This window comes from Etheostoma cragini, chromosome 5 (genome assembly GCF_013103735.1).
Source record: "Etheostoma cragini isolate CJK2018 chromosome 5, CSU_Ecrag_1.0, whole genome shotgun sequence".
Classification (NCBI taxonomy): Eukaryota; Metazoa; Chordata; class Actinopteri; order Perciformes; family Percidae; genus Etheostoma; species Etheostoma cragini.
The window spans coordinates 24,892,457-24,912,794 of NC_048411.1; the positions used below are offsets into that span (position 1 = coordinate 24,892,457).

General features: G+C 39.3%; 1 protein-coding gene across 1 annotated transcript; it reads left to right on the top strand.

Annotated features, from left to right (window-relative positions):
- Positions 1–7,543: 7,543 nt before the first annotated feature.
- Positions 7,544–11,594, top strand: dmrt3a (doublesex and mab-3 related transcription factor 3a). The gene is made up of 2 exons (XM_034871525.1): positions 7,544–8,372; positions 10,176–11,594. Exons 1-2 carry the CDS (start codon positions 7,973–7,975, stop codon positions 11,195–11,197), a joined length of 1,422 nt encoding a protein of 473 aa, XP_034727416.1. The 5' UTR covers positions 7,544–7,972; the 3' UTR covers positions 11,198–11,594.
- Positions 11,595–20,338: the final 8,744 nt, after the last annotated feature.

Below are 20,338 nucleotides of genomic sequence, written 5' to 3' on the forward strand. Positions count from 1 at the left end.
CTTTTGTCTGATATAAATAAATGTGTCACTGAATTCAAGTTTATTAGAGTGGACAAAATCTCTGATAGAGATCAGGGATATCCTCCTGCAGGACGTGTTACTGGAGGGTTAGCATGGAGAAAAACAGGCAGGTTAGACATAAATCATGTTTCCCTCCACTGGCATGTGATGAGCACCGGCTTCTTATTTATGGCACGGATCCAGCGGCATCATTTATTCCACATTCCAATTTGCATGTCTATTGTATATTTAACCCCTTCAGGCCTGTAGTTCTACTAAACATATGGGTTACTGTTTACACACCTTGGTACGGCCTTGTAGATACAGCAGAAGCTGAGGACCTGGATTTGTAGCAGCGATGTGTAGAGCTGAAACAATTTGTTGATTAGTTGAAAACGAATCGGCAACCATTTGATAATCAGTTAATCATTTAAGGCATTTTTCAAGCAAGGTTGTCTTAAATGTAAGTATGTTTTCTTTTTGTTTTGGACTGTAATGTCACTTTGGGATTTGGAAAAATGCCACTTTCCATTGCTTTCTGATGCTTTATAGACCAAATAACTAATCAATAAGAAATAAATGATTAGAATAATCTATATTAAAAAAAAAAAATGGTTGTGTTCTTTAAAATAAATACCTGGTCACAGTTGCTTTGTGTAAGTAAATACCCCTAAAGCTGTTTTTTGTATTCCATGAACTAATGAATGTAATCCTGTTGCCCACTTTTGAGTTGTATTGTTTAAATGTTAATTAAAAAACAACTCGGATAAGATTTTGCCAACTTTTCTGCCTTTGTGAAGCTGACTGGTTCTCCACTGTACTGCATATTGTTGATGTGGTTTGTGTTTTATGGAGATCCATTTTCATTCGCATGCTTTGAATGTGTTTATTTGTGTTTGTGTTTGAATAAGACAGCAACAAAAGTAATTTGGAGTCTTGGAGTTTATGTCGCTACAACTTTTAGGTAAATAAAAACGCTTTAAAGTGATGGAGTGTAAATGTGATGCTGGAAACAACAATATAAAACAGACAAAGAAAATTACTTGTATTTTCTTTCTGCTGCGTTGTGGGAACATTCATTGGATTCTGCCCCATCTGTTGTAATCAATAACGTGACCATCTTGTTTTTTTATGAAACGCACTTACTCTTAATTTCATCCACCAGTGGTTTTAGAGAGAAGAATGTGGAGTTACCTAGAAGGCTTTGACATTATAAATCACCTCTTGAGACCAGATTGTACAGCAGTATCGATTGATCCTGATATATCACAGAAATTTACTGTCACTTCTGTTTTCAATTAAAGATACAATCAGTCAGATAATGACTTAATTGGATTTTACAGAAGATTGAGTTTTATTGCCCCGTGCTTTACGAGTTTAGTTAAGGAAGGCCATTTTATCACGGTTGTCAGGGGCGACCGGCTGCCGCTTGCCTTGTCCTTCTGTAGCTGTTGCCCCAGTATACAGCGCAGGGTAGAAAGTGTCACAGGATTGGTTTTCCTTGAGCTGCCTCTGCCTCCATGAATCACGCCCTCCCCATAATAGATAAAATCTGCTCGGATCCCACCGTGACACCTCCAGGTGGAGTGATTGCTGCTCGACAGAGACAGGAAGTGTTGACTGAGGATGCAGTGATCTTAGAGGTGGAAACTTAAAACTGTTTTGGATCACTTTTAGATTATATATTCATGTCTGGGGAGTAAAGAATATTAATTAAGTTACTTTGGATCAGCTCACCTGCTCAGGTGCCCTGAGAAATCTAATTGGTTGTGTGTTGCACCCAAGCGGAAACGTGTATGAACTGAAAACTATTACTGAAAAATGAAGGGGAAGGGGGAAATCACAATTTACACTCTGTTATTACACACATTACGCACACATGCTCATTACCTATACATGCACTTAATGGATAGCAGTTGGGGGTTTGGTGCCTTGCTCAAGAGTACATTGGCAGTGCCCAGGAGGTGAACTGGCACCTCTTCAGTTACCAATCCACCACCACTGTCTTTTGGTCTCTATAGTTTGTATTATATGCAGGCCTAAAGTTCTGCATTTCTAAGGTTGTTCTGCTTTGAGTGACAGGTGGGCGTCGTTGCAGGAGGCAAGCATAGACTGTTGGCTTCATTCTGCCTCAGCTCCATCCACACTCCACCTTTTAGCCCATTTTTGGATTAGCCGACGTCAGGCACTGCCAAGATGACGGCAGCTGGAGCTACCGAGAGCCAGCCTCTTTGAGTTTTATATTGTCTCTTCAAAAACATGACGTCACTGGTTAAACCTCAAGGAACCACAGTTTTTAAGGAGTGAAGTCATCAAAGGGTTATGTCCACTCACAAACTATATTTGGTCCCCTCTATTAAAAAAAAATTATAATTCTGTCTTTTTACAAAATATCTCCATTCACATGCACACATCAAAACCAGGAGTTTATGCACACTGTTTAAGTGAAGCCAAAACATCTCAATCGCCCCCTAGTGGCTGGCTGCAGTATAGGTCATTTTAGGTAGTTCTTATCATGCTGAGGTTTGATTGAGTGTTCATTATGATTGCTATAAAAAACGTGGTGAAGCGTCATGATTGACAGATTCCTAGATCTTCCTCCGCAGTGCTGGGGCTACCTGGCTAGTCCATATACAGCAGGATGGGATCAAACGTTCTCTGGTTTATTGGCATTCCTTTAAACCAATCACAATCGTCTTGGGCGTTCCTAAGCACAGGACAGATCAACGGCGCCTCTGCAAATTAGCCTCAAAAGGATCTTGTTTTAGTGGAACATGTAATGGAAGGTGTAGTTTAAAGGTTGTTTTAGTCGTGCAACAGAAAACTCTACAGATAGTCTAGCTAGCTGTCTGGATTTACCCTTCAGAGATGTGAGGAGAGGTTAACCATAGTCCTCATGAATCACCGGCATTTAAAATGCCAACACATAAACAGCGAAAGTGACCGACATCCGGTCAAAATGAACGACATCTGACGGAATTTCCGGCACCTGAACAATTCTGGAAATGAAATGTTAACAAACACTACTACTGTGCAGAGTCGATCTCTAAAATTGCAAGATTCGGGATATGTTGCCTTCACTTTTGCACAGTGGGAAGAAATGGAGATGCTTTAACCACTTTTATTTACAGTTTACTATCCAAACAAACAAGCATGCCAAGCCAGTAGATGGCGAAAAAAGTACCTCAAATACCAGAGAACAACATTCTGAGAAGTGAGTTTTTTTTTCCATTTTCCTTTGACGGTATTAATTTAAGAACACAAACAATAGTAGGTAATTATTTTTTTATTGACAGACAAATTACTTTTCAGTAGACCTGGGTGTTTATCAGCTTCTGCTCCGATCGGCAGGGATGAGAAAAGGACACCCGGGGGGACGTGCTGATTTAAATCCCTTTTCCAGTAACGCGCATTGCCTCCTTTTATAATTTCTGTCATCTCAGCCACATACTCAAAGCAGCGCTCGGACATTATTCCAAATTAGTCAGCACCGAGTTTGAGAGAGAGAGACTGAATAAGTCACTTTCTACTGTTTACTAACCCTGTGTTCCAGCACGTGTGATGTTGAGCATGACACACGAGAAGAATAAACATATAGGCTAACTGGTGGAATGGCATATTTTTAACGAGTTTCCCCTCCTTTAAATAACCTTCTTAGTTAAATTTTACACCTTGAACCCCTGCCAAATAGTGTAACATTGTGTATTCTGCATCTGCTTGTTCCTACTAAGTGACATAATTATTTTCTAGACACCACAAGCATCACTTGGTTCACATTTAGTCAGACATACTTAGGATCTTGTATAGCCGGCTGAACTTCATTCGTTTTGTGGGTTGAAACAAAAACTGGACTTACTGCAAAATATGAGGTTGTCTTGATTTGACCTGTTTAAATCATCTGATAAATTCAGTATTGTCAGAAAGACACTATTGATTAAAATGTGGGTTACTAAAGTGGTCAAATAAACAGGTCATTATATGTGTGGGGGTAATGTGGGGGTAAACCAACAAACACATTTGGGAACATGCATGGCCACAGTAGGCCTGTCACTACATAAAGCCTCTCCAACTAAAAGGTGTATGACATGAGCCAACATCTTTCTCAGTTTTCTGCCTGAAGTGCTGCCTAATTTACAGACACTCTAATGCAGATTTCCCCTACCAACTGTTGTAGTTGCTGCAGGTCTTGATACTTCATCAACTTTATGCCACTCAGATGGAAACACCTGTATCCATGTACAAGGTCTTGGAGTTTTTCTACAGACTGAAACTGTAAAGGGCTCAAATTGAAACACACTTGAAATGCCAAAGCAAATGAGGTGGATATATTAAACACTTTTCAAAATATATATATATATATATATATATATATATATATATCATCTTGAAAAAAAGATAATTATGAAAACAGACATTTGACAATTGTTGTTTGGAAAAAATGTATTACGTTTCTTTTTGTCCTACCACATGTAGGTGGTACAAGCTAAATCACAAAAAAGAGCATCTTTTACACATTGAGATGCTGATTTGTACAATTTGTGTAGCCAAACTTTTCTCTTTAACATGTTTTATCATTTAAGCCCTGTCGTTTTTTTAGTTTTTCAAAGCATCTTTGACATCCCGGGTTTTACCTGCCGTCCTGAGAAATGACAGCATGTCATTTACATATTTTACTCAGGCAGCTGTATCAATTCTATTTGCCTTCTAATATTCCTTGAATATTTTTAAAGAAGCTAAAAGCCAACTTCTCTGCATGTACTGGCTGTAGTTGATAGTCTGTCCTGTTTGCTGGCTAGTAGTTGGAGGAGTGCAGTGCTGTTTGAAGGACAGGCAGAGCTCCGCTCATAAATGTCCAAGCGCCAATAAACAGGCCGAACTAGACAGACTAAACCAACTTAACAGGCTGCTGCGACTCTGTGCATCCACAACCAATCTGAGGACGTTACCCATCACTTGCCTTTACACCTGCTCTGCCTGATCTGAGAGGAGGACCACACATCCATAATTGACTTAGACTTTAAGATTTTCCTTTATTCCACGATGACCCCTCAAGAAGGTATATTGATATAGTTACACATGAAGCCCGAAAGAAACACAAGAAAAAAAAGAAATAGATAATGAAAGACTAACAATGATCATGTTTATAATTACCATAATTACCATATTTACTGTAGATGTAGTAGACTTTTTTTCTACATTTAGTGATCGTGTCGTGTTCTTCAACTTATTTTGTAGTATCCTAAAAAAAAATATAGACTTCCTTTTCCCCTGAGATTGATGGTGGCTGAGTGATGTTCTCACTAATTCAGACGTCCGGCTAATTCCTCTGTAGGATCTCCGGGGAGGCTTAAATCAGCGTTTCTGTGACAGGATTTCTGAGTGGCAGCAACGCCCCCAATCAGCACCTAATAATAACTCCACTCAGCAGAGGTCAGCTCCTCCTCCTGCTCCTACACCTTCTGAAGAGGGGCCCTGCTGGGAGAGTTGCCTCTGCTAATATAAACATGAGGTCCAAGATGTTGAATGAGTGACAAGAGTAAAGCAAATATTGAAGAGACAAGAAAAGAAAAAAATGTCAAAGCAGAAATTAATTTCTGAAAAAAATTAAAAATTAATAAGAATAATTTTGGAGGCCCCTCTGCAGTGACTCTGAGGGTCCCCTGTTGAGGCTCTCTGCTCTAAATGATGTGCTAATTATGAACAGTAATGCTAGACCAACATACAGTTGGCTATTATTAGGCCTTTATAAAGAACATGTATTTTTGTAGATTGAAATATTTTTGTGTGTGTGATTTATATTAAATGCACATTCAGCAGATGATGTTTAAATAAGTCTTTCTGCATCTTTAACTTGCATCCAAAAAAGAAAAAAAGAAAACAATGCAATTACATTGCATCCTGCAGTAAAAACTTTTATTCCAGTTTGTGTTTTAGTCTTTTATCAACGAACAACATGAATAAATTTATTATGCGTTGTGGTGTAGGCGTTCACCCGCCACCTCCCACTCCCCACAAATCTACTCGGCCGGCACAAACTGCAAAGCCACTCTAGTCACCTTGAAATTTCCTCTGCTATTTTCCAATTAAAAGCTTAATAGCCCTGGAGACGGGCTTCATATGGGGAAGTTTACCGTGCTCTTATTCTCTGTAAGCCGCACAAGGCTCGGATCCCATTATTTGCTTGAATAAACCTTTTTTTACGGTCAGAAATGGGCCCCGGCTTTGTCCGGTGTTATGTTTCAATGCCCTCTATTAGTCCAACAGAAGGGACATATCAGCATCCTCAACATAGTTCCCAAAGGGCTTTTATACATGTAGAGACCTAATCATCTAAGTTATGTACGATTGTGTAAAAGGTACGAGAAGCTGGGAGCACTTTGTCCAAATTAAGTCTTATAGCCTGGGGGCCTGCAGGCAACAGGGAGGGGAAATATACACTAAAGTCTTGACTTTTAAAATCAAAATATATGAGATCTCTGAATGCTTTATGTTTAGGTTATTTCCTAAAAATGAACATTGGTGGGAGTATGTATCTGAAGAGACCTAAGTGTTAAGAGCTGGGATGTCACATTTTTCTGATTTGATTGTAATAATTGAGTTGTTGGACTTAAAAATAAGTGTAAAGCTTTATTCTAATCATTTATGATGCTGTTTTCAGTCTTAATGGCATGCTTTGTCTTTTGTTGAAGGGTTAAAATATGAATTTGATGTTATATTTTTCTAAATCTACAAATCGATGCCAACAGAAAAGGCACAGACATGTGCATGTAGTCTTTTAAAGTGTTGTTTAATTGGTTGGTTGCTTTATGCAGGGACTTGTTTTTCCCTCAGTTGATATTCAGTTCACTTATGACTACACATCTTTTACAGCAGGTATTTATGGTGCTACTATGAGTTTAAATGTCATGTTTTCTTTCCCCCATCTTTACTTGTTTTAAGAAATGGGCATGCTTTATATTTTTTAAAATCTGTGGAGGCCAATGGAAAAGACTCTAACTTGTGTGGCTTGTCTTTTAAACTATATCTTTACCATAAATGTTTCCTGATTGTTGGGGGGGCAGTGGTTCAGAGGTACGGTAGAGTGGGTCGGCCCTCAACCACAAAATTGGCGGTAATTTCAGTATAAATGTCATGTTTTTCTCATGTTAACTTAACTGTTCTATAGGCTATTTTTAAAATCTTCAAATGGGTATTTGGGTATCAACTTTAGTATTCTAACTTCCTTTGAATCATTTAATGGATATTTGTTTTATAAAGGAAGTTTTCCTGCATATAATGTGACATTACAGGCCAGTATTGACAGCTGGTTTGTTAACATTTTTTAAAATATATTTAGCGGAAAAGTGGAAAAGTTGAGTTTGGATATGATTCATAAGCTCATATCTTTTTTTATATATTTTCCCAAGGGGAGAAATGAATTGTCCTGCAGTTTGACCTTTTTCTGGACCAATTCCAGAGATTAAGTTGCAGCTACCTTGATAAAGCTTTGAAGAGGCTCAACCTTTCATTTCAACTCCATGATCAAGTCTTACAATCTTTTGTTTCTGCAACCCAGTATGTTTGTAGTCTTCTTGAATTTTGACATAAAGTTATTGTCCCGTTTTTAAGGTAACTCTACAAACGTGTGAACCTTTGCAGAGAAACATTATCTGATCCTCACTGGCAGGCTGCTTTTTTTCCCCCTCTAAGCCTCACATGGACATTTTTTGCAGCGTGCTTTGACGCAATTGACAGCCTTTGGTTACTCGTCTCCATAAGTGCGTGGCAGCCCTGATGCATATCTGTGCTGTCAGCCGGAGTAAAAGGTGGATCCTCCACAACAAGCCAACACCTCTTATCGTCATCCTGTCATGCGTGTAGCAGAGCAGCTCCATCCAGCTCCATCTCTCGGACTGCTGCTGACAACAACACTCCCGCCCCACCTCGCCTCTTCGCAGATACACTTGCGCGTCCTGGAAAACACGCTGACAGGATGAATGGCTACGGGTCCCCCTACCTGTACATGGGCGCTCCGGTGTCTCAGCCTCGGGCCCCGCTGCAGAGGACCCCCAAGTGCGCGCGCTGCAGGAACCACGGCGTGCTGTCGTGGCTCAAAGGTCACAAGCGCTACTGCCGCTTCAAGGACTGCACCTGCGAGAAGTGCATCCTCATCATCGAGCGGCAGCGCGTCATGGCGGCACAGGTGGCGCTCCGCAGGCAGCAGGCCAACGAGAGTCTGGAGAGCCTCATCCCGGAGTCCCTCAGAGTGCTGCCCGGCATCGGCATAGCTGGAGCCGGCGAGGGGAACCAGGGAGCCCCGGCGAGGACAGAAGAGCTGGAGCTGAGGTGGAGCAGCACGGAGCCGGTGCAGGCCGAAGCCCAAACATGCACAGGTGGGAGAAAACTTAAGAGGACTCCAGGACAGAGTTCGACTTGAAATATTTCAATTTCTGATCAATTTACCCTTTTATTTGATGGAATGGTATCAATGAAAAATGGCCCAAATTATGAAATGACGTTATTTTTTGCAGAAAAAAACAAATAACGACAGAAATGATTACTTGTGGCAAGGCTGCAAGCTATTGTTCAAACTAAATAAGTCTTAAAGTGCCACATTATAACAGGACCTTTTTCCCAATACATCTCTATTTTGTGCATTGTCTTTTACAGTTTTCACTCAATCATGCATGAAGATTATGTCAGAAAAAAATTTAAAATTAGAAAAACAAGGCAATCCATTCCTAAATAAATCCAGGCAGATGTTTATCTAATATTGTACACATTGTTTGGATGGTAGCGCATTTTTTAAAAGTAGCCTATTTTAAGATTATGTCATTTTTGTGCATTTTTAGGTCATATGCTCTAAACGTTGCTTTATGTAGGGAATGACAACTTTGCTAAAATGAAAGGATTCATTCCAGCCAGTTCCATTGTTTTCAAATAATCATGATGCGATATGAAATATAAAACTATACTGAAATATACACGTCACAGCAGCACAAAAGGCTTAAACAATCAAACAATCATTTAAAAAAATGTATATTTTATTTATTGTGCAAAAGTTAAAATAAAAAATGTTAAAATGTTTTTGTGAAATTTTTACAAAATAGTTTTAAAGATATTTGAATTTTTTTAAAAGCCTCCCCCCCCAAAAAAAAATATCATTAAGCTTATATGCGTTATTAAAAGGGATGAACATCTGGTTCTGACAGGTTCATGTTGCATTTGTGGTTTTTTGTTTGTCATTATGTGTAAAGCCATATTGAAAATAGCTGTTTTTTCTTTTTCTTTTACAAGGAATTATTTTACAGTAAGCTTACAAAAATAAAAAACAATTATTCAAAGTTTACTATTTTACAAAATGGAACAGACCTGTTGTCAATTTGCGGCTGCAAAACTCCTTTATAAAAAAATAATATCAATTAGTAGATAAAGCTGTTTTAATTTCAGTATTTTCTGTAGTTTGTTACCTTTGGTTTGTTGTTGAGGAAGCAAATACTTTTTATTTAAGTTTCCATAAATAGTAAAATGATAATACTCCACCTGCCGTGATAATTATAGGCTCTACTGAATTAGCCTTCTGAATATTATGTTATAATATCTAACAGAAAAGTGCATATTTGGGTCGTTTTTGACTCCACTTTGGTTGTTTTCTGAGACTTAAACATTTGGACACAGTCACCGATCAGCTGACTCCACATCACGCTGACAAACGGAGCTGAGTGGTTTCAAAGATTACAGTAATCAGCGGTGGACAGGACCAATCGAATGTAATCGCCATATTTCTTGCAGGAGGTCAACTTCAGATGAAATGCAAGAGAGCAACAAGCGATCTGTTTACAAAATGTGGTCAAAAGGCATTGACGGTAGATTCCTCACTGACACACAGTCAGCACTTTGTGTTAACAGCCTCGCAGAGGAGAAAGCCAAGTAGGCCTAACTCCGCAGTATTCTCTGTGTTGGAGACAAGTTGACAAGCCATTCCTTTTGTGTTACGTTTCTCATGACGAGAGCTCAGGAGAGTGGATTAGTTTGCATTAGGCAAAGGGCAGAAATGCTTTTGAAGTCAGATTTGTGTGTTTTATTCATTTAATAGACCACTTCGTGCATGGCTTTCCTGCAAGCTGAAATGTCTTTTTACCCTGGGTGTTTCCTGTCCAAAGTGTCTCCCTGACTGTCTGTTCCTTGGGTTGCAGAGCCGACTGAGGACGGTCCTGATGAGGGGTCCGGGGGTGAAAACGGGGGCAGCTTCAGTGAGAAGGAGCAGGACCCGGTCAGCTCCCCTGAAGGCTCCAAACCAAACTCCTGTTACACCCCGGAGCCCCCAGAGACCCCCTCCCACCCGGAGGACAGTCGCTACAGCGTCCCTAAAGCCGGCAGCACAGAGAAGGAGGCCAAAGCCGAGAGTCCTCAGAAGTATCCGGTCAGCTCTGGAGAGCAGGGCGTGCTGATCGAAGGCCTCGCCGGCTCCATCAACCTGCCCTTCAGCCTCCGATCCAACCGGCCACCGCTGGAGGTTCTCAAGAAGATCTTCCCCGCTCACAAGCCTCCTGTCCTGGACCTCATCCTCCGAGGCTGCGGGGGGGATCTGGTGGGGGCTATCGAGGTACTGCTGTCCAGCCGGAGTCCTGACGGGAGCGCGCACCCGCACGCAGACTCGCACCAGGACGCCCTATTGCTACCTTCAAACGGACACCTGTTCGAGCACACCCTGGGCTCCTACCACCCGGTGTCCTCCTCCGCCAAGTGGTCGGTGGGCTCTGCTTTCCGTGTCCCCGAGTCCCTCCGGTTCACATCCGACTCTGCTTCAGGCGTGGTGTCCACCGGTCCGCTGGGTGTCCCCCTCCAGCACCCGTCCTTCCCGCAGCCCACGCGCTACCCGCTCATGCTGCGCAACTCTCTGACTCGCAGCCAGGCCAGCCCCTTCATGCACAACGACGTGACTCTGTGGAATACCATGGCTCTGCAGCAGCAGTACCAGCTCCGCTCGGCGGCCCAGTACGTGTCGCCGTTCTCTTCCGCAACTCCAACCGGCCCCGGTGGCTCCTTGTTCCGCAGCTCCCCCATCCTCCCCTCCAGACCCTCCGAGGAGCCGCGCATCAGCATCCAGGAGGAGAGCTGCACGCTGGGATCCAAACCCGGCCTCTACTCCCCTGATGAGGAGTACGAAGAACGCTCCGACTCTGCAGACTCCCGCATCCTGAACTCATCCACCTAAAGTTGCTGCTGATGGACTAATACAGCAGGGGACACCAAAATGTATTATTGTGAATGGACATCCAGTGTGTCTGTGTGTGTGTGTGTGTGTGTGTGTGTGTGTGTGTGTGTGTGTGTGTGTGTGTGTGTAGCCAAATGGGTCTTTTTCTGTCTTGTTTGAATTGAACTTTGTCAAGCAATCACCCTTTGATAAGGTGTTAACCCTCTAACATCCACTCATGCTTTGCAGATGTCACGTGGAAACGACCAAAAATGGATGAATGTACCAGACTCACATTGTTTTGAAAATCTCTCCTCTATTTCCTGCAAGCATGTTTAGTACTGTGAACATTTTCGATGTTAAGGATCATCAATGCATGTGAAGAGTATGCCAAATAAATCTGAGTTTTCCAAATGGATCAGATTGTTGTTTTTTTGTGTTTTAGTGACCATTAATAATGATATAATTCCAAATGGTTGGCTGAATTTACATTTAAATGAGATTTAAATATTTCAAATTAAATGTATAACACAGCTGGTAGCTCAATGTAGACTTTAGTGTAACAGTGGTACGAATGACTTAAACTAGTCTAATACCCTTCTTAAGCATCATGTAGAGACAAACAGTAACAACGTATATTAACTACTGCACTTAGGTAATTCTGAGGTACTTTCCGTAAGTCTTTCCATGTTATGTTATTTTATTATTCTACTCCACATACTTTTCAGAGGTTAACGTTTTAACACATTACATTTAACAACGTTACAGACTCAGATTCATAATAACGATACAAAATATAAACAACTAATACATTATGTAATATTAAAATGTACAAATAAAATTAGCTTCACTTTTACCAGCTGCAACATTGTGATGAGTACATTAATGCATGATTAACTATAATCCAATAATATATATGGTTTTTGAAGTGGGCCATTCTGCATAATGAGTACTTTTACTCTTGGCACTTGAGGTAGGCTGATGCTAATACTTTGATACCTAAAGTTTTTAATGCAGGACTTTCACTTGTGACAGAGTATTTCAAATTGTATTGGTACTTGTATAAGTGACGGGTTTGAATACTTCCCCTACCACTGGAGACGGGACAGACATGTCAATTCATAACAATTCAACAAAAGCTCTATACAGTAATGGGGGTTCTTTTTGAGGTGACCATGTGTGGCCAATTTGCAGAATATTTCAAATGTAACAGCACTTCACATGAAGCATTGTGTATCTAACAAAATTCAGCTCTGATGTACAGATCTGAGCATGCAGGATTGGTTAAAGTACCACCACAAAACATAACAGTAACACACACAGATGCTAAAAAAGAACCACACATCTTTAAAAAGTGTTCATGGTGTCAGAAAAACAGCCCTGTTTTCAGCTTTCAAATTCATCAAATTCATAGTTTATTTAGCTCAAGAAGTAGGAGGAGTTTCTCAATATAGCCTACACATTTCATCCTATGGTTTGTCACAATTCAAAATCAACATTGCATTCACTGGACAAGAAGGGGATGGTTATCTGAAATGTGACAAAAGCTGTCAGACAAATATATAATTAAGTAGTATTCATATTTTTCTCTGAGATGTAGTGTAGGAAAAGTCTAAAGTTGCATGCAACAACACTTAATTTGTTCAGTACTTGAATAAATATGTTATACGCTACCACTGATGGTTGGTAATAAATTGGTGTGTTAAAATAAATAGTGTGGACACTAGTGTCAAAGTATTCAGTTACCTGTGCTTAGTTAACATTATACAGCTAGGTTAAAGAAATGAAGATTTAAAAACACAGTAAAACTAAACATCGTTGGAGGTCATTGAATCAGACCTCAGGTGAGACAGGTTTACAGGCCGAGCATCGTCCCGTTCGACGCATCTGGAAATGTTCTTGGTACATTTGTGCCGCTGATGTTTCTCACAGAGGTTTGTAATTAAACTGATCTTCAGTGCTGAGAGTTGCTGGTTGGTTTCTTTGAAAGTCAGAAACTCTGCTGTAATCAGACCTAACTGACTTTTACAAGTAAATTAACAGCTGGGGGCTTCTTTTTATGTTTTAATACCCAATTTTAAAGGCCAACATATTTCAGCTTCCCGACTCCTTTTGGACTCAAAGGATGAAGCATCATTTTATTTAGTTTATTTTGCTTACTGTAGAACGGATAACACATTCTAAATTAATAATAACTAGCTTTAAAACCTGTTATTTTTTTACACTCTAGCACTGATTTATTAGGCTTCCTGAATAATAAGCAGTGGTAGAAAGTGACTAAGGACTGAACCAAAGTACACTTTTGCAGTACAACTACTTGTACTTTACGTGAACATTTCTCTTTACCGTTACTTTATACTTCTACTCCACTACATTTCACAGAAATGTGAGCTGTTGTACTTTTCCTCCATTATGCAATGACACTGTATTGTACTGATACAATCCATTTTGCAAATAAAGAGGTGCAGAAACTACTACTTAGTAATCATCTCCCTTAATTAAAACCTTTCGAATGCTGCCATCTAGTGGTGAAATACATCTACATCATGTTTAGGCCAAAGGCCAAAATCTCATGACTTAACACATTAAAATTCATTAAGGTCAAAGTTGTAGAAAAGTCAAAGAAAACACATCCCCATAACATATTTTTAGACTCATGTTATCATCACTCATTTTCTAAATGTCTCCAGGGTTTGAATCCCAATCCATGCTCAAGGGAACCTCAACAGAGTGAGGAGAGTATTTATTGTATCACTGTCTCTACAGTTTTCCCAAACCAGTTAAATAAAACACGCTGTGTGTTTCTGATCAACTTTCTAAACACAATTTCTGATCATGTATCTGTTATGAGGTTGTTTTCTTCACTGAAAACAGCTCCAGTCTGCCACCCTGTGGCCAAAACAGCCATGTGGTTTTACTATATCACATCATCTTGGGACGTACAGTTAAGTACACTATATCACGGAGGTGAAAGGTGACAATGCTTCATTTATTTCTCATCATCAATATTTTATTACAACATGTAAAGGCAGCTGGTGCAGCTTCATTAAATGTAGCACAGACTTTATGCAGGAAAATAGTTTTGGTATGACTGTTATGAACAGGCCCTGTTCAGACCGGGCTTTAACATGTTTTAAGTGGACAGCTATAAGTCAATGTCAATGTCAATGTCAATTTTATTTCTATAGCACATTAAAAAACAACAGCAGTTGACCAAAGTGCTGAACAGGGTCAATGTCAAATACATAAATGACAAAAGTAAAAAAACAAATAAACTAAATACATCACAGGGAAACAAACAACAACACTTTAAAACTTCATAATCCAGGTTAACAAGGGTTAAAAGTACGTTAAGTACATTTACACACATGAACTTGAGTTGTAGTAGAGGCCTCTGGCTTTAGACTCCATATGCATCAGGAGTGACCACTTGTGATTAGAGCATACTTTCCAGCTCTACACGCAAAAACACATGCACAGCCTTTTTATTGGCAAAGACAATGTACGTTATTGTGTTTTTCTTTTTTCCTTTTTTTTTTATTGGATGAATTGCAGAATACAGGTTACGTATGTCAAACAATACTGTTCCCTTCGCTTTTTCTTTTCTAATAAACAGGAACAAGATTACCCTCAACCACCCTTCCCATACCACTCTTGGCAGTTGACAGTGACAGTTGAAAGTTCATGCCACCACCCAAAAAATCATAATAATATTAAAACTAAATAATGAAATAAATAAATACAGAATAAAAAAAAAATATGCACAATATTAATAATACAAAAAAATATAAAAATAAAATGAAAAATAAATAAATAAATTAAATGACATTACTGTACATTCTCACAGTTATGCATCAAAATCACCCAAAACATACTTACAAAACAAGTACGTTATTGGTTTTAATGGTTTTAACCTGCCAGGGTAATTCTTACCACATTTCTCACTATTAACAAAATTTGTACCAAACAAACAAACAACGGAGAAAGTAATCATCAGATTAATCCATATTGACAAAAAACAACATTAGGTTAAGTTTGATGAATAAAAATAGTTAAAATGAGCTCCACTTTAACCAACATCAGTACAATTCTGCTTTTACACGCATGCATACAATGCATGAACAGCACAAATCTAATGATATACTGTATTATAGTTTAGAAGTCATAGGGGAACATTTTGCATTTGAAAGTACATGTTGATTACATACTTTTACTTGAGTAACACTTTAAATGCAGAACTTTAAAGTTTGGTATCAGTACTTTTACTAAAGTAAATAATCTGAATACTTTCTCCACCACTGCAGTCCACAGGTGATGGACACATCCTCCTGTTTGTTGCACATTATCCAGGAGAGGTCGAGGTGTCAGACAGAGACAAATGTCCCGCCTGGTTTTGTATTCAGCTGCATGTGTTGTTGGTCCATCAGAGGCTAATTAACATAACAGGATCCCCAGTGATCCCACTCTGCTCTTCTGTCTACACACAGCTCCTGTTACACTTTACGGCATGCACAGCGGGACACTTCCAACAAGATGCTGTTGTTTCAATCAACCCCAAAAGTAAACTGGACAGCGTGTGAGAAAGTGTCATTATGTGTCTGTGTCTTTCTCCAGGTTGAGCCCATTAAAAAGGATCAGCTAAACCTTTGTACTGACTAATTTCCAGAGACAACACCCTAAATAAACATTACGACAAAGAGCTATACTAAATTTAAGACAGATATGCCCTTGTTCAGAAAGACAAACGTTGGAGCTAGGCCTTCATTCTTTTGAAGTCCTTTTAAGTCTTCAGGGATAGAAAAAATACCACAAGATTATATGTTCATATTTCATGTTTATTGAATGCGGAAAAACATGGATTCTAGACACATTTTCCAAAGTTCTTTTTTTAAAGAAATAATAATAAAAAAGTTTGTTTAATTTTGCATCATGATACCTGGGATCCCATCAAGGATCTGTGCAAATGCCTGAAGGATCCCAAGTCCTGTACAAGGACCCTTGAAGTTCCTTCAATAATGTCTGAAGCCCCGTGAAGGATCGTTGGATCCCTGTGACCCTTCAGGAAAAAAAACACCTGGAAATCTATTCAGTGACACCCCTGCAATGGTCAACATTCAAACTCCTATACTAACTCCTCAAGGGTACCTGGACGATGTCAAAAAAATCCTCCTTTAAAGTGCCCATCTTATGAAAAAAAAATGGAATTTCTGGAATTTGCAGTGTTATTTTGTGTCTCTGGTGCTTCCACACGCATACAAACTTGAAAATAAAAACCATCCATGCTGTTTTGAATGAGAGAAGGTTTCTGAATGTCCTCTGCCTTCCGTCTCTGGGTGAGCTGTTCAAAATCTGCACGGCATTCTACGTCACTAGCTGAGACGAGGTGGCTGACAGTAGCATGCTAGCACTAGCTAGCAGTCTGAAACCACTTTAGGGATCATGGGAGCTTTGAAAAGATCCCCAAACCCCTGCAATGACCACGGAAATGTCTTCAATATTGCCTGAACCCTTTCAATGATTCCTGGAAGCTTTTCAAGGCTCTTACAAAGATGCTCAAACCATGTACTCCAGACCTTGCAAAAGACCAACCTTGTCACTAGAATACATATTAGGATCAATTGGAATTCTAGTGGATTCCTAATGGATTTTCCAAATACTTGAACTTCCTCTAAGGAAAATTCAGGATTTTCAGAGTTTGTTGCAGAGCTCTTGGGTCCTGGGAGTTTTTGAGGTCCTTGAAGAGGTTTTTGAGAATCCTTGAAGGAGATCAAATTATCTTTTTGAAGGGTTTCGGGGGCCTTTAAAGTTGTCCAGGTTATTCTGAGGGAGTTTCCGGCCATGACAGGGGTAGAGGGATCTCTCAGGATTTTTCAGGGAACATCAAAATAAATTCAAAAAATGATAAAGCTACAGAGGTTTTGAATGGGCCCATGACAAAGGATACCAGGCACTATTAAAAACCCTTACCACCCAAGTCTGTTTGAGCCTCTTCTAGATTCCCCAAGACCCTTTGAAAGGCTGTCTTTAAATGCATGGGATTCTTTCAAGGGACCGTGGAATGTCCTAAAAGATTCTCTGAAACTCATTGAAGGACCTCTGGAGGCCCCTTGCCCCACACTGCCAAAATGAGCCAGCGGACACAGACAACACATTTCACCTGGAGGGTCCAGCTCCGTGCGAATCCTCTTTTCCAACCGTCCAGGCCGCTCTCAACATCAAAGCATTCCTGATGTGGAAGCAGCAGCCTGGGGTGGCCGGTCATAACCTCCATAATAAATTAGGATGAAGTGGCAAATAAAGCTGCACCTGCAGGCCTGACGTCTTCACCTCCAACACATGGAGGAACCGTTAAGAGGCACTGCCATCATCTGGAGAAAATATTAAATAACAACAGTGATTTTTTAGAAGACAACAGTCATGTGTTTCTCCATTTAATTAAAAGTCTAGAAATATGTTTTCTAGAACCCCAGAGCTTAATTAATTTGTAAGACATTTTAAAATGTTTTGAAGGAGTGATGCAATCAAAGATAAAAAGCCATGATGACGTAGTTTGATAGCTAACAGCTAAAATAGCTAATTGCCGAAAAGATCTCTTCAAGAATATAGATGTCATGTCAAATAAATAAATCAATTAATTCAAAAAAAAAAACCATAGAATTAAACTACAATAAACACGTTGTTGAACAGTTACTAGTCTAACAAATACTACAAGTCCTTTGCTTAACAAAACATAATATTTACACTCTAGAGATCTGATGAAAAGAAAGAAAATGTTAATAGTAAAGAACTATTACCACAAAATGTTTTTCACATGATTGATATAAGAATGTGAAAATGAATTTACATGTTCATCATTTATAAAGTGAAATATGAAGTATGAGATCTGAGATTGAGAAAATTTGTTACACATTATACAAATAAAACGTAACATGTAGGCCTTGAGCACTGAAGTATAGTTTTAAAACTCCTGTTTCAAATCAAGCAGGATTCAAACAGGACCAAACAAACAGGGCACTACCCTGTTCGGTACCCGTCCCTTATTTTGAATGGAATATACAACATGTCTTCCTTTTAATGTCACTTTGTTCGTTAATTTCACATAACAACTAGCTAAGCAGACAAAAGGTTAAAGTCAACATTATTGTCCATGCAGTAGGCCATGTGGATGTCTTCATTGTCCTTGTCAGTTCCCATGAAAGTCAGTTGGCGCTGAGTAAATGCTACGATGTCTCTTTTTTTGTTTTGGACTCAAGCTTTTAGTCAACAAGCTGCAAACAAAGAGCCAAACATAGAAAGTTGTCGACATTCCTCTTCTAAATTTATTCATTCAAAGTCATCGGTCACACCCTGCTGTGTGCAAATAAGGGCCAACAATCACTGGAATTATTGTATAAGCTATTGTATTGCCTAAAGACAATGAGAAAAGAAGCATCATTGTGTTATTGCCAAGCAAACAAAGGTTTTTCTTGCTTTTATTCTGAGAAGGATCAAATGTCATTGCAATTTCAAAATAAACCTCGTAAAAATGAGCAGGGTTTAGCGTTATAGGAATGAAGGGATAATGTAATGTGTATTTAAGTCTACAAGGACTAATACACAGATACAAAGCAGCATTTATTTGTCCTAAGGTTTCTTAAATTTGTAAGGCTTTTAGTTCAGGGTCATGGTTTGGAATAAGGCCTAAAGTGAAGAGTTTTTATTTGGGAGTTTTAGAGGTTTAGAAGGGAAGACTTGGATCTATCGTTAAGGTCAGTTAAAGTTTGTTGCTGTAAGTAAAATCTATATTTTAGGGCGGGTTTTACTTGTTGTGTGTGGGACTCTGCATGCTGACATGGTGTTATTTTTGTCAGGTGTGATTGTTGTGAAAACAGTGTAATCATCATCGTCAGTTACTTCTGGCAGGAGGACAGACTGTAACAACCTGCAGGACACATTTATCACCTGTCCATCAAGGCAGTTTGATCTCTGTGAGGTGTATTTACACACATCACAGATTAGACACTATGCAGGATATCATGTGCTTGTCATGCTGTAGTATTATTTTAAAGACTTTCATTGTGCCCCTTGGATGGGCTGTAGGCCCAACCTTAGTCTTTTTTCTTCTTTTTTTACATTTGTGTTGCACTAATATAATAATACTATACTATGCTGTTTGTCAAAGAATTTGCACTGCATCGGATGTTAAATAGCTTGTTCCTATTCATTGCATTTTTTAAATCTGTTATTGGTGCCATTGTAGAGGGTTTTTAAAATAAATAAATTCCAGGGTTACTGTACAATAGCCTGAAGACATAAATTGTTGGATTGTAAAATACATGGAAAACTGATCTGAGAAAAGCAATGTATGAAGCCTATGTTTTTTGTTTATCTTCAATTGGTGAAGTGGCCAAATATACCTGCAATTCGAGTTTGATTACAGGCGTTTAGCACACAAATAGGATACAATATCCAATTTTGAGATTTTATGGACGAATGCCTTGCTTTTACATTATGAAATACTGTAAGCCATTCTGAGTCAACATCTCTCTAACCTTTGACAACAGAGTAGGCTGACAACATTATCAGGCGGTTTCTTTTAGTTTAACATATCTTTGCCTAAAGGCTCTCCCTATTATTAATTAATCATAGACTGTCTGCTTGTTGAATAACAAATCAGAATCAAGCTAAGAGCAGTATATAGGTGCTCAAAAAAGTAATATGTTAGGAAAACTCAGTGTCCTCTTGAGTGGTAAACTAAAAAGCTAAATATTCTTTATGACATTTTTATCCATAACAAAAGACAATACGCTATTGTGTGGATGCAGGGAACTGTCAGTTAAACAAGCTAACTTAGTTTAAGAATAATTAGCTCTAGGTTCCAAAGACAGCCTACTGTTCTGCATGGGAAGAGCACGGCTGTAATATCAACAGACTGTGTTAAAATGGGGCCCTAAAACAAAACAACAGTTAGAAGTATTTTCTATTATTATTTTTTTAACTGAGCTACATTACTGAAAAGTCAACACGTTGCTGAGGTAAAGTAATCAAATTACTGTTTACTAAGAGGACTCTCCCCGGCCCCTGCACCGAATAACTGCTCGTAATCCTATTGGTCAGTGCGTGTTTGGAAGCAGCCAATCAGAGGACAGAGAACGCAGACTGAAGCGGTTCATAGGAGTGGCG

Excerpts from the sequence above, each read along its gene's own strand:
- dmrt3a (XM_034871525.1), top strand. The coding sequence starts at position 7,973 with ATGAATGGCTACGGGTCCCCCTACCTGTACATGGGCGCTCCGGTGTCT. Across the intron at positions 8,373-10,175 it reads CGAAGCCCAAACATGCACAG|AGCCGACTGAGGACGGTCCT; the intron begins GTGGGAGAAAAC and ends CTTGGGTTGCAG.